The 15,566-nt window shown below is 36.7% G+C and overlaps 1 protein-coding gene and 1 long non-coding RNA gene across 2 annotated transcripts in view; one reads left to right on the forward strand and one right to left on the reverse strand.

Moving 5' to 3' along the window:
• LOC110271953 (uncharacterized) overlaps positions 1 to 15,566 on the forward strand; it is a 36,622-nt gene that overhangs the window by 4,825 nt on the left and 16,231 nt on the right. The gene's annotated exons all lie outside the window — the stretch shown is intronic.
• LOC107640552 (uncharacterized) lies at positions 899 to 2,805 on the reverse strand. The gene is made up of 4 exons (XM_016344064.2): positions 2,725 to 2,805; positions 2,504 to 2,596; positions 1,821 to 2,189; positions 899 to 940 (listed from the first exon to the last, which is right to left on the reverse strand). The coding sequence occupies exons 1-4, from the start codon at positions 2,803 to 2,805 to the stop codon at positions 899 to 901; spliced, it is 585 nt and encodes a 194-aa protein (XP_016199550.2).

Raw genomic sequence — 15,566 nt, forward strand, 5'->3', positions numbered from 1 at the left:
TTAGCAACAAGTTAGTGGAAACAAGAACAATTAACAACCCAAGAATTATCACTAAATGTTGGACATTATGGCTCTAGTAATCCACTACAAGAAAACAAGCTTTTTGCTACGCTTTTAAAGCATGGCGAAAAGTCCAAAAAGGCGTATAGCTTTTCGCCACGCTTTTTGAGCTACCAGCACGCTTTTGAAAGGGTCACAATTGCAAGGGTGCCAGTTGCTCTATCGCCACGCTTTTGGTGACCTATCGTCATGCTTTTTTTCTTGCCAAGCTTTTAAAGATCGCCACGCTTTAAAAGCGTGGCCATATGTGTGAAATATGGCTACGCTTTTAAAGCGTGCCAATAGCATGCCATATGGCTACGCTTTAAAAGCGTGCCAATAGCAAGACATATGGCTACACTTTTAAAGCGTGCCAATAGCTGTGAGATACAGCTACACTTTTAAAGCGTGGCTGTTGATGCCCACTGTAACGTTATGGCCACGCTTTCAAAGCGTGGCAACAAGTGGAGATATGGCTACGCTTTGAAAGCATGCCAATAGGTACTGAACTAAATTACAGCTATAAGCGTGGCTGTTAATTGCTGTTGTACAATATGGCCACTCTTTTAAAGCGTGGCTGTAAGTTAGTTCAGTACCTATTGGCACTCTTTTTTTATAAACCTTACAAAATCATAGATAATTTTAAAATTTAAAAGATGACTACTAATTTTAAATCAACTAATCCTTACTTCATAAACTTGTCACAGAAAAAGTGTTTGATCACATGATATACTCTAACAAAATACCAAAAATCAAAGTCTCATCCACTAGCAATTTCCTAATACATGAATTACAATTCCAACATGGGTTACATTATCTACTTCCTTTACACTTCATTACAAAATATAAAACTTCATGATTACTGATCATCATTGTGAGAGAAATTGTTTTCAGCACTGCCCTGCATAATTTTAAATATTGTTGTGTGTTAGTGCATCTTATACCAAACCAAAAAATGAAAAGACATATATTACACATTAGCAATGTTAGTAGCAATAATTGTTTTATCAACAAACTGCCTTATAGTAGTACAATAATTGTAACCAGCAAAGGCTTTTCTTTCATTGAAAGGCACTATACTTTTTTTGTTCTTAAAGTTTTCAAAAAAGGGAAAGGGTACTGATATAGGAAGCTAACAATCAAACTGCCCCCTCTCCCTTTTTTTTTTTACTGCAACTGTCACATGTTTTACTCAACAATGGCATGTATCACCCTAACTCCTAATATATTTCACAACCAAATTAACCATTCTTGTATCCCTATATTGCACTTGCAGTCACATGCACCATAAGTTTATACTAGCAACTGGAGAATCAATACAAATTGCATATGGATCAATTCTATAACTGATTCCTTCTTCTGATTAATATTTAAGGTGGGAAAAGAAAGAAAGAAAAGACCAATCCCCAATAAATAAATCAAGCAAAATGAGATATACCATGAGAGCCATTAATTCCTTCTGGAGTCTACAAAAATCAATACAAATAAAACCATTAAAATTCAATTATGGTTTCTTTTCTTTTCCTTTTTCCAATTTGATTAGGAAAAAGTGCAAATCTTCAAAGAATTCTTGTGTTTTCCAAAATTGAGATTCAATGCCACACTAGATACCAAACAAAACACTACTGAAAAGTCAACAACTTTGAATTCAGATTCCAATTCAACACCATTAGCACCATTTATAATCTTTTATCTCACTATCAAATATCCAAAATCAACAACAACAATAAGTCAACAACTTTGAATGGAAATATATCGAATATCCAAAGATAGTTACTTACATCTTTGGGTGGAATATGAGTTGATTTGGAGGAGCGATGAGTATTTCTTGGTCTGCTACTTGAGGCATCCAAATGAGAATTTTGGGCAGCTTGCACTAAGGCTGCTACCTCTTCCTCACTCATTCCAGGGTTGACTTGGTGCACCAATACCTTTAATAAACTACATACACCGTCCATCTTCTTCTCTAATGATTCAACCTTGTCATTGTATTCAATTTTGACTTGTCGAATCTCCTCATCCTTTTTAAGAGAGATTCTTGTAATCGAAGCCCCATAACAACGAACTCGACCTGGTTGGTCCTTTCCTAGCACTCCTACAAATGCATCCTCATTATTTTCCCCTGCCTCTATGCGGGTTTGAAGTTCAGCCTGTCAAAAGTGAGGAGCAATAAAATACAAAGCTGCATTAACTCAATATTAATAGAAATCACTATAGAATTTATATTGTACAAATCCAAATACAAATACAAACAACTCACAATTGTGCTTTGTGTTTTAGCATCAATTTCTTTTCCTTTTTTACTTGTGCGAGTTGCTATGAAAACTTCAACTCTTGATGGTTCTTCACTGTTCTCTTTAGAGTCGTGCTAGAGTACATATAGAAAAATTTACATGAAGCATACTAACTAGAAAAGTACAACATGAATATATATGAGAAATCACAAAAAAATAAGTTATATTACCAGCTGCTTGCGCACTATTCCAAAATTTGTGGAACCCATCGGGTGAGGACATGTTTGCTTTGACCTATTTTCAGCATTTTTAGTAGACACATCCTAAATATAAACATGAAAAAGAGATGTTATTATTCTTAATAAACATGTTTTCTTGTTTTTTCAAAATCACATTACCTTTTTTCAAAACACCAAGTTTAATCACATAAAGAACTAAAAGACAATATTACCTTGACAGTCGGAAGACTCCAATACCGAATTAGTTTGCAAAATTGAACCTCAAGGATCTCTAACGGTCGATTCTTTATCATTTCTTTCTTTGTGTTGTACTTCAAGAAATGTTCCTTTTTTATTTCGCCTTTGTATTTTTTCCATGCACGACAAAATCCCTTCATTACCCACGGCTTTGAAGTTATTGGAAGAATGAATTTTTGCTAAACAAGACAACAAATTAGAATGTCAAAGGTTGGCATAAATAAAGTAACAAATAAATTTTAAAAAAATTATCTATAATGCTATATTTACATACATTGGCATACTCCCACATGTCCTCTTTGAGGTTTTTAGGCACACCATGCCAACTAGTATATAGCAAAGTCACAAAACGAGGATTTCTAACTGTTGTGCCCAAAATTTGGTTGAGGTTAGATACGACCTCCTTGGTTGGACCTATAGGCTGCTCTCCAAAAAATTCCACCTCCCGTCGATCATTAAAATAAGTGGCATGAAGCTTTTTGCACATAGTCTTTCCATAAATTTTTTTCTTTATTGTGCCTAAGTCCGATTAAAATAACAGAATTTTAACTCAAATCAACTTAGAAGTAATACAAGCTACATTTTGACAATAAGGTAAAACAAGAAAAACACCTTTATTACTAGCTTGTCCACCATTACCCCCATCATTTGCAGCATCATCAAGCTCATCTTCCTCATCTTTCTCATCTTCATCTTCCAAATTTATCCCATGTACCTTAAATACATGTCAAGACTCATTCCTTTTTTCGTTGAACTTGCACTTAGCTCGCTTGTATCTTCTCCCTCATCATCAGAACTTAAATCATTTTGTTCCATCGCATATTAAATGGTCATACACGACATCTCTCCTTAACCAAAGTCTATTACAACACTTTGCACATGGGTATTGAATTTCTTCTCCTTGAGGAATTTTCGGTGATGAAAAAGCAAAGTGTAAAAACTTTTCTACACCGAGTTGATATTCTTTTTCATGATGTGGTGTATCCATCCAATTCTTGGACACATCCATCAAAAACCTATATATTTCAAATAGATAGCTAAGTTTCTAGCTTGAAGTCTCTACTGCTAGTCTCACTAACTGCGAGTCTAGCTTCCTAATTAACTAAGAGACAATATTTTCCAAGTCTCCAAAATACTTTGAAGGCATTGGACATAAAATAGCATCAGAAAATTAAATTTTAGCAATTCTTAAAGAAGGTCCTGAAGTGAGTACCTCAGGAAAGCACTTAAGTTATCCGCATAACATCAATAACAAATTAATAGATGTATTTAAACTCGCATGAACCAACCTTAAATACTGTCTTAATCCGTACCACAACAGCACCAAAGTATTAGCGTAGCAAAAGCAGAATTAGAAAGGTAGCAGCGGCAGCGAATAGTGATTCAGCAGCAGATAATCAGTACCACAGCAACATCAAAGCAATACCACAGGAGAAGCAGAATAAAAGAAGTGGTAGTAGTAGTTGATAGATAACTATCAAAAGCCTGCTAGAAAGCATAATTAAATTTTTTTCTTACTTTAAAACATAAAAAATTCATGAATATAAACTCTTTTGAGAATATAAACACATTTCTTGATTATTTTTCGCTGTTATATAAACTGTTTTATGAATTACTAGTACTATTTCAATTTTGACTTAAAACTGGCAAGTATGTCTCAACTTTAATTTCTCTGAGATTAAAGTATATCTAGGCTGTGATTTTTCAATAATCTAATTGTAGGTCCCTGATAAGTATACTTTAAATACAATCATTCTCAAGCCATAAGGTAATCATAATAATAATAAACTTCTACCTAAGAATAACTGTATTAATTAAAGATTACTCCATCAAATAGAAACAGCAAAGCATGAAAAATTATGCAATTTTCTTTTTAATTCTAGTGTATTATTCAACCTTCTTTTTTCTCACAGAATTTTCTGACCATAGCAATCACATTGGAAAGACATGAGCAAACAACTCAGAATCAGAGTGTTAATCCTGTAGTGCCCTTTTTTCACTTTCTTCTATATTTTGCAGTCTAAAAAATATTTCCAAGTAATATTCAAAAAATGCAGTATGAAAAGAATAAGAACTCTACAACCCAAACTATCATATGTAATGTGGGTAGCATATGGCAAGAAATAGTTAAAAATAGTTGAAAGTTTAAGAAACCAAAGTATAAACAAAGCAGTACCATAGGAGCAGCAGAATAAAAGAATTGAAAATAATTTCATACCCTTAGCTTTAGATTCATTTTTATCCATTCAAACATACAAGAACAGATCATATTTATATTTTTGTTAAGAGTTTTCATTTATCAACATTTAATATTTTAGTCATATAATAATATTGTAGGATAATGGTCCATTTAAAAGACTAAAATCTAATCAATTTTTTTAAGATACTATATGTTAAAAAAAACTAATTATATATATATTTTTATATATTTTATACACTAGCATAACAACAGCTCAATGAAAGCAACAAAAGAAAACTACTTAGACAAAAGGCAACTAGAGTTGTTATTAGTTAGCTAAATGCCTAAATGTTTTGCGTTTAATTAATTATTTAATTAATTAATTAATTAATTATACTATTTAGTCACGCTTAAACGGATCCCACAAGCTTTTCCATGCATGAACAGAAAAAGAGTCCTTAGCTTGTTATATTGTAATGTATATATAAATATGAACTTGGATAGAGAAACAAGAATTCAGAATTGTGAACATGCATGCAATATTATTTGATATAAAAAATGTGATTCTTATGGTGAATTATTTGTTGAACATGAATTTAACTTGATGTAACGCATAAATTATTTTTTCCAAAACTACTTTTAGTACTTTAATCGGAATCAGAGCATGCACTGATAAGAGGAATAGCAAAGAGGCATATCAGAGAGCACTTGGCGTGCATTAATACTGATAATAACAAATAGCATAAACTAAGGAAATCAAATGCACCAATTCACAAAATTCAATATTAAAAGCACAAATAGTGGCAATCGGCAAGAATTAGTATCCAAATCCAGTAATAATAATCCAACAACTCAAGACAAAGACACCAGTAGCATCAATTCCCAAAGTCTTTACAAAATTCAGAAAACAGGGAAGGAGGAAGAAAAAATAGGTAATACCATCAACAGACATAGCAAAAACTAACAAGTTTCTTGGAGTCTTGTGGTGCAAATGGTAGAGCTTTGAAGAAATTAAATTTGTGAGATTGCTCCCTGAATTTGAGAAACAAAAATTTGTTACTATTTATCCAAAGTAAATTACAACATATCAGCATGAAAGCCTTATGCATAGCACATATAATAAAGTCAGCTGCAGAGAGTTAAATGGATAAAGCTAATACTACTAAGTACTTATTAATCAGCTTCAAAATATTGGGTAGTAACTATTAGATAGCTGATTAATTTTGAAGATTTCTGTTGCTTTCTGTCGGTGAAGAAATTAAATTAAAATAAAAATAATATAGGAATAACAATATATTATACATATACATATTGAAAATCATGTTACGGCTAATGTCCTTCATCATCAATTATTCGTCCCTTTAATTTTCTCTTAATATATATCTCATTAATCTTGGCATAAATTTCGTATATATTAGGAAAGGAAATGGATTAACCCATGAGAAAGAAATAAAAGAAAGATGAGAGAACTCAGAGAAGTGTGTTTATAAGGGAAAGAATCTTAAACCAAGGATTGAATTTTGGAAGTTAATTTTACAATTCGTGCAGGAACTTATGCAACATCCAAATGGTGCATTCCTGCTTCATTTCTACTAAGATTCAGTCAAATAAACCAAAACACAATGAAAACATAGGACCATGAACTCATGTTTGGTGATGATAACAATGGTCTCGACAACAAATAGCTACTTCTAAATTTACAAAAATGAAACAGTATTCAAATATATAAGTAACTTTAAATAATTTTAGCAAGAATTTAATTGTAAATTGTGCTCTATGCAGAGGATGATTTTTAAACTCTTAACTCCCCTGACAACTCCTTCAAAGTTCAAACTTTATGATTGGCTATCACTTAAAATTACTCAAAAAAAAAACATAATATAAAAAATTAATCTAACAGCGATATAAGAAAGAATAACAACAACTTCCAAGTGAACAAGAAAAGAAACATGAACTAAAAGTTCAACTACTTCTGCCACATAGATATCTGAATAGAACAGCAATAGAAAACTACTAGAAAACTAAAATTTAGATGAGAAATCATATCATACAGGCAATGATAGTGAGAATCTGTGAGTGTCATCAACAACCAACTCAAAAGGACCTTCCAAATTAACAGCCGTAGAGCTAACACGATGAATCAGAGGCCCTAAATCCTCTTCCACCGATTTGGGCTTCCTCCTCAACTTGCTCCAACTCACAACCTGGTCAGAGAATTTCACAAAAAAATTGCTCTTTTTCCCAAACCCAATTCTGAACTCGAAGTTCTGAAACGTTCCAAACCTGAACCTGTTCCCAATAGATTCCGAATTAGGAACCCACAAATCGTTCAAATCCCACTTCTGCTTCAACGAGATTGCCTTCAATACATCCTAATTTCAACGAATCAGGTAATTAAAAGTAAAAAATAAATGAACAGAAAGGGGGGAGGGAGTGAGAGGGGGTAAGGTGAAATAGGAAAAGAAATAAAAAAAGAGGACTTACAAAGAAGCAAGAAGCAGGAAGGGAGCGGCGCGGAAGGGGTTAGGGGGTTAGGGTTTTGCAGCGACGTAAGGGAGCAGCGGCAAAGGGGAGCATCCACGGCGAGTGAGGGCAAGGCACAATGAAGGTGGAGGAGTTAGGGCAGTGAGTTTCTCGTCGTGTTGGGGCTTTTGATGGAGGAGTTAGGGCAGAGCACGAACAAGAAGGGGTTAGGGCAGAGCACAACGAACCTTTTTCTCTAAGTGAACTGAGTCTTTAAATGAAGAAGGGGTTTTTTAATTTATCCCTACCTTTTTTTTTCGAGGGAACCTTTTGGCCACGCTTTTAAAGTGTGCCAAAAGGCTTGTAAGAAACGGCTATGCTTTTTGAATGCCACAATAACAAAACTCTGTTGATACACTCTAAAAGCGTGCCGGTTTCTCTCTACAGCTATGCTTTTTAAGCGTGAAAAATAAAAACGTGGCCAAATCTCGCATCAATTGTCACTCTCATAAAAGCGTGGCCATTGACACTGGTGCACAAATTGTAAATCACACTATTCACAACTCGTACCACTAACCAGCAAGTGCACTGGGTCGTCCAAGTAATACCTTACGTGAGTAAAGGTCGATCCCACGGTGATTGTTGGGTTGAAGAAAGCTATGGTTATTTTGTAATTCTTAGTCAGGAAATTAATAATAAAAATGATTGGGTTTGTGAAGAGTAAATAGCATAAATTAAATAATACTTATTATGCAGTAATGGAGAACAGATTAAGGATTTGGAGATGCTCTGTCTTCTGAATCTCTGCTTTCCTACTGTCTTCTTCTTCACGCACGCAAGGCTCTTTCCACGGCAAGCTGTATGTTGGTGGATCACCGTTGTCAATGGCTACCATCCGTCCTCTTAGTGAAAATGGTCCAAATGTGATGTCACCGAATGGCTAATCATCTCTCGGTTCTCACTCATGTTGGAATAGGATCCATTGATCCTTTTGCGTCTGTCACCACGCCCAGCACTCGTGAGTTTGAAGCTCGTCACAGTCATCTCATCCTAGATCCTACTCGGAATACCACAGACAAGGTTTAGACTTTCTGGATCTCAGGAATGGCCGCCAATAGTCCTAGTCTATACCATGAAGACTCTAATCATGAACCAAGAGGCTAAGAGATATACACTCAATCTAAGGTAGAACGGAGGTGGTTGTCAGGAACGCGTTCATAGGTTGAGAATGGTGATGAGTGTCACGGATCATCACATTCATCAGGGTGAAGTGCAAGTGAATATCTTAGAATAGAGACAAGCGTGATTGAATGGAAAACTGTAGTAATTGCATTAATTCATCGAAACACAGCAGAGCTCCTCACCCCCAACCATGGGGTTTAGAGACTCATGCCGTCAGAAATACAGTATGGAACGTGTAAAATGTCATGAGGTACATAGTCTCTAAAAGTAATATTTATACTAAACTAGTAACTAGGATTTACAGAAAATCATTAAACTAAGATGGATAGTGCAAAAATCTACTTCTGGGGCCCACTTAGTGTGTGTTTAGACTGAGCATTAAGCTTCACATGTGTAGAGGCTTCTTTTGGAGTTAAATGCCAGGTTGCAGCTTGTTTGTGGCGTTTAACTCTGGTTTGTAACTTGTTTCTGGCGTTTAACTTCAGAATAGGGCAGGAAGTTGGCGATCAACCCCAGTTTGCGTCATCAAAACTCGGGCAAAGTATAAACTATTATATATTGCTAGAAGGCCCTGGATGTCTACTTTCCAACGCAATTGAGAGCACACCATTTGGGTTTCTGTAGCTCCAGAAAATGCATTTCGAGTGCAGGAAGGTCAGAATCCAACAGCATCTGCACTCCTTTTTCAGCCTCTGAATCAGATTTTGCTCAGGTCCTTCAATTTCAGCCAAAAAATACCTGAAATTACAGAAAAACACACAAACTCATAGTAAAGTCCAGAAATGTGAATTTTGCTAGAAAACTAATAAAAACATAGTAAAAACTAATTAAATTATACTAAAAACTACCTAAAAATAATGCCAAAAAGCGTATAAATTATCCGCTCATCACAACACCAAACTTAAACTGTTGCTTGTCCTCAAGCAACTAGATAAATAAAATAGGATAGAAAGAAGGTCAAGAGGCAATAACATCTCAGAGTTTTACATGAAGCTCAAATTCTCATTAGATGAGCGGGACTAGTAGCTTTTTGCTTCTGAACAGTTTTGGCATCTCCATTCATCCTTTGAAGTTCAGAATGATTGGCCTCTATAGGAATTCAGAATTCAGATAGTGTTATTGATTCTCCTAGTTTAGTATGTTGATTCTTGAACACAGCTACTTTATGAGTCTTGGCCGTGGCCCTAAGCACTTTGTTTTCCAGTATTACCACTGGATACATAAATGCCACAGACACATAACTGGGTGAACCTTTTCAGATTGTGACTCAGCTTTGCTAGAGTTCCTAATTAGAGGTGTCCAGAGTTCTTAAGCACACTCTTTTTACTTTGGATCACGACTTTAACCACTCAGTCTCAAGCTTTTCACTTGACACCTTCACGCCACAAGCACATGGTTAGGGACAGCTTGGTTTAGCCGCTTAGGCCAGGATTTTATTCCTTTGGGCCCTCCTATCCACTGATGCTCAAAGCCTTGGACCCTTTTTATTTTACCCTTGCCTTTTGGTTTAAAGGGGTATTGGCTTTTTTTTTTGCTGTTTCTTCTTGCTTCAAGAATCAATTTCATGATTTTTCAGATTATCAATAACATTTCTCTTTTTCATCATTCTTCAAGAGCCAACAGTTTTAACATTCATAAACATCAAATTCAAAAGACATATGCACTGTTCAGGCATTCATTCAGAGAACAAAAAGTATTGCCACCATATATAAATAATTTGAATTTTTTTCTTATTAAAACTCGAAAATAAAATTGCCTCCTTATTCTAAAAATCTGCTATTTTATTCATGTTTAATGATGATAAGAAAGATAAATTATAACTTATTTGGGGATAGAAAAATAAAATAAATAAATAAAAAAGATGAAGGTACTAATTACTACTACTCATATAACTTCTAAGGCAGATTTCTAATAGTAAAAGTTATCACAAATTTAAGGCTAAGATTAGGACTCAACAACCTTTATTTTAGGAGATGGATGCTCCTTTAGTCTGTGGGGTGCTTGGCCCTTTAAGAGATAGCTTCTGGCGTTTCAGCTCCTGTAGCTCACGCCCTTGCTCCTCTTGTTCCTTCAGCAGTTTGCAGAGCATATTATTTTGAACTTGCTGTTCTTCTTTTAGTTGATCCATAGCTTCTTGCAGCTTGGTGACAGAGGCCTCTAGGCGGGTCTAGTAGTCAATCTGAGAGATTTCTGGGAGGAACTCATGTGCCCTCCTTTTGATGGGATTGTCTTGCACCTGTTGTCCTTCCATTGAATTTTTTGTGATTGGGTGCTCGACTGAGATATACTCATCCACTCCCATCTTTACCCCAGCATCCTTGCATTGCAGAGATATTAAGCTTGGGTAAGCCAATTTAGCTTCTTTGGAGTTCTTATTTGCAATTGTGTAGAGCTCACTCGAAATCAGATCTTCAACTTCCACTTCGTTTCCCTGCATAATACAATGGATCATGACTGCTCTTTTGAGGGTAACCTCAGAGTGGTTACTGGTGGGCAATATGGAATGCCCAATGAAGTCCAGCCAGCCTCTGGCGACTGGTTTGAGATCCCCTCTCTTGAGTTGAATTGGAACACCCTTTGTGTTGGTTGTCCACTTGGTTCCAGGGATGCATACATCCTTCAGAATTTGGTCCAAGCGCTTATCTGATCTCACCATTCTCTTACTGAAGGAGTCCGGATCATCTTGTAGTTGCTGCAGCTTGAAGATCTCTCTTATTTTGTCAATGTGGAAGTAAATAGATTTCCTTCTGACCATGGTTCGAAAGGTGTAAAAGGCGATTCCAGCCCTTCTTTGCCTATCTGTTTGCCACACATTTGCGTAGAATTCCTGAACCATATTTCTTCCCACCTTTGTCTCAGGATTAGCTAGGATTTCCCAGCCCCTGTTTCGAATTTACTCTTGGATCTCCGGATATTCATATTCTTGCAGATCGAATTTAACTTCCAGGATCACTGATCTTAGACCCATTATTCTGTAGTAATGGTCTGAGTGTTCTTTTGTTAAGAACTTCTCCTGATTCCAAAGTGGTTTTGGAATATTCTCTTTCTTTCCTCTTGAAGTGGTTTATTTTCCTCTAGGAGCCATGATCTCAGTGAGTCTTAGCTCAGTGATCACGTAAAACACAACACACCAAACTTAGAGGTTTGCTTGTCCTCAAGCAAAAGAAAGGAAAGGAGAGGAATAGAGGAAGAGGCAAGTTCGAATTGTGGAGGAGAGGGGAGGCCAAGTTTGGATTTATAAAGGAGGGGGTGGGTTTGAAAATTTTGAAAAAGATATGATAGAAGATATGATTTGAAAAAAAGATAATTATGATATGCAAAAGATGAAATTTTAAATTTGAAAAGATAATAGGAAAATTTTTGAAAAAGATAGATTAAATTTTGAAAAGATAATATGATAGTTTGAAAAAGACTTGAAAAGAATTAAAAAAAAGATAGATGAGTTTTTTTTGAAAAAGATTTGAAACAGAATTAAGAGATATATGGATCCAGAAAAAGATTTTAAGCGGGGTTTAAGAAAAATGAAGAAAGATTTTTAGGATAAAGATTTTGTTTTTTTTTTTTTTTGAATTTAAAATTGAAAGATGAGAGTTTGTAACATGTTGATGCAAGAAATTGTGGATGAAAGCATGAACATTTAAAAAAAAAATTAGATTTGGAAAACAAAACTCCCTTCTATCCACAATCCTGGCGTTAAACGCCCAACTGTTGCATGTTTTGGGTGTTTAACGTCCCTCTGTAGCCTTTTTTGGGCATTTAACGCCCAGCTGTTGCTTCTGGCTGTCATTAAACGCCAGAATCCTTTGTCACTGGGAGTTTTTCTGAACTCCCAGGATGCTGTAAGTGTGGCATTAAACGGCTAGAATGGTACTCATTCTGGCGTTTAACGCCCAGAAAGGTATCATTACTGGCGTTAAACACCCAGTAGATGCTTCTTTTGGGCATTTAACGCCCAAATACACCTCTTACTGGCATTTTCTTGCCAGTGAGCTCCTTCTCCCTGTTTTGTACTCTGAATCCTTCTGTAACCCTGTGAACTTATGCAATTGATTTTTTACCTTGAAGATTATTTATATTAAACTCATATAATTATTATTTAAATAAAAATAGGCTTTGCTAATGGCTGGGTTGCCTCCCAGCAAGCGCTTCTTTATTGTCTTTAGCTGGACCTTGCTGAGCTTTTAATCTAGCCTCAGATTTGAGCACTCTTGCTCAGCATTGCCTTCAAGATAATGCTTGATTCTCTGTCCATTAACAATGAACTTCTTATTAGAATCAATGTCTTGAAGCTCCACATAGCCATATGGTGACACACTTGTAATCACATATGGTCCCCTCCACCGGGATTTCAGTTTCCCGGGGAATAGCCTGAGCCTAGAGTTAAACAGCAGAACCTTCTGTCTTGGTTCAAAGACTCTAGATGACAGCTTTCTGTCATGCCACCTTTTTGCTTTCTCTTTGTAAAGCTTGGCATTTTCGAAAGCAGTGAGTCTGAATTCCTCTAGCTCATTCAGCTGGAGCAATCTTTTTTCTCCAGCTAATTTAGCATCAAAGTTTAGGAATCTGGTTGCCCAGTAGGCCTTATGCTCCAGTTCCACGGGCAGATGACAGGCCTTACCATACACAAGCTGGTATGGAGAGGTCCCTATAGGAGTTTTGAATGCTGTTCTGTATGCCCACAGAGCGTCATCCAAGCTTCTTGCCCAATCCTTTCTACGGGTACTTACAGTCCATTCCAGGATTCTTTTTATTTCTCTGTTAGAGACTTCAGCTTGCTCATTTATCTGTGGATGATATGGAGTTGCCACCTTGTGGCTAATTCCATATCAGACCATAGCAGAGTAAAGCTGTTTGTTGCAGAAGTGAGTGCCCCATCACGGATTAGTGCTCTAGGGACATCAAACTTGCTGAAGATATGCTTCTAGAGGAACTTCAGCACTGTCTTAGTATCATTGGTGGGTGTTGCGATGGCCTCTACCCATTTGGATACATAGTTGACTGCCACCAGAATATAAGTATTTGAGTATGATGGTGGGAAAGGCCCCATGAAATCAATGCCCCATACGTCAAACAACTCAATCTCTAAGATCCCTTGCTGAGGCATGGTGTAACTGTAAGGCAGATGACCATCTCTCTGGCAGCTGTCACAGTTATGCACAAACTCTCAGGAGTCTTTATAGAGAGTGGGCCAGTAAAAGCCACATTGAAGAACTTTTGTGGCTGTTCGCTCACCTCCGAAATGTCCTCCATATTGTGATCCATGACAATGCCATAGGATCTTCTGTGCTTCTTCTCTAGGCACACACCTACGGATTATTCCATCTGCACATCTCTTAAAGAGATATGGTTCATCCCACAGGTAGTACTTTGCATCAGTAATTAATTTTTTCTTTTGTTGCTTACTGTACTCCTTGGGTATGAATCTTGCAGCCTTATAGTTTGCAATGTCTGTAAACCATGGTGTTTTCTGGATGGCAAACAGTTGCTCATCTAGAAAGGTTTCAGAGATCTCAATAGAGGAGAAGGACGCCCCTTCTACTGGTTCTATCCGGGACAGATGATCAGCCACTTGGTTCTCTGTCCATTTTCTATCTCTTATTTCTATATCAAACTCTTGCAGAAGCAACACCCATCTTATGAGCTTGGGTTTTGAATCCTACTTTGTGAGTAGATATTTAAGAGCAGCATGGTCAGTGTACACAATCACTTTGGATCCTACTAAGTATGATCTAAACTTGTCAATGGCGTAAACCACTGTAAGCAATTCTTTTTCTGTGGTTGTGTAATTTTTCTGGGCATCATTTAAAACGTGGCTAGCATAATAAATGACATGCAGAAGCTTGTTATGACTCTGTCCCAGTACTGCACCAATGGCATGGTCACTGGCATCACACATTAGTTCGAATGGTAATGTCCAGTCTGGTGCAGAAATAACTGGTGCTGTGACCAGCTTAGCTTTCAAAGTTTCAAACGCCTGCAGACACTCTGTGTCAAACACAAATGGCGTGTCAGCAGCTAACAGATTGCTCAGAGGTTTTGTAATTTTTGAAAAATCCTTTATAAACCTCCTGTAGAATCCTACATGCCCCACAAAGCTTCTGATGGCCTTAACATTGGCAGGTGGTGGTAATTTTTCAATTACTTCCACTTTAGCTAGATCCACCTATATTCCTTTGTTTGAAATTTTATGCCCAAGGACAATTCCTTCAGTCACCATAAAGTGACATTTTTCCCAATTTAAAACTAGGTTGGTCACTTGGCATCTTTTCAGAACAAGTGCTAGATGGTAAAGGCAGGAGCTGAATGAGTCTCCAAATATTAAGAAGTCATCCATGAAGACTTCTAGAAATTTCTCTACCATATCAGAGAAGATAGAGAGCATGAACCTCTGAAAAGTTGTAGGTGCATTGCACAGACCAAGAGGCATCCTTCTATAGGCAAACACTCCAGAAGGACATGTGAATGCTGTTTTCTCTTGGTCCTGAGGATCTACTGCAATTTGGTTGTAACCTGAATAGCCATCCAAAAAGCAGTAGTATTCATGACCTGCTAGTCTTTCTAGCATCTGGTCTATGAATGGTAAAGGAAAGTGATCCTTCCTGGTGGCCGTATTGAGCCTTCTGTAATCAATACACATATGCCACCCTGTAACTGTTCTTGTAGGAACCAGTTCATTTTTTTCATTATGAACTACTATCATGCCTCCCTTTTTGGGGACAACTTGGACAGGGCTCACCCAGGGGCTATCAGAAATAGGATAAATAATCCCAACTTCTAGTAACTTAGTGACCTCTTTCTGCACTACCTCCTTCATGGTGGGATTTAGCCGCCTCTGTGGTTGAACCACTGGCTTAGCATCGTCCTGCAATAAGATCTTGTGCATACATCTTACTGGGCTGATGCCCTTAAGATCACTTATGGACCACCCAAGAGCTGCCTTGTATGTCCTTAGCACTTGAAGTAGTTCTTCCTCTTCCTGTGGATTTAAAGCAG

The sequence above is a fragment of the Arachis ipaensis genome, chromosome B5 (genome assembly GCF_059453495.1).
Source record: "Arachis ipaensis isolate K30076 ecotype BB chromosome B5, ASM5945349v1, whole genome shotgun sequence".
NCBI classification, from domain to species: Eukaryota; Viridiplantae; Streptophyta; class Magnoliopsida; order Fabales; family Fabaceae; genus Arachis; species Arachis ipaensis.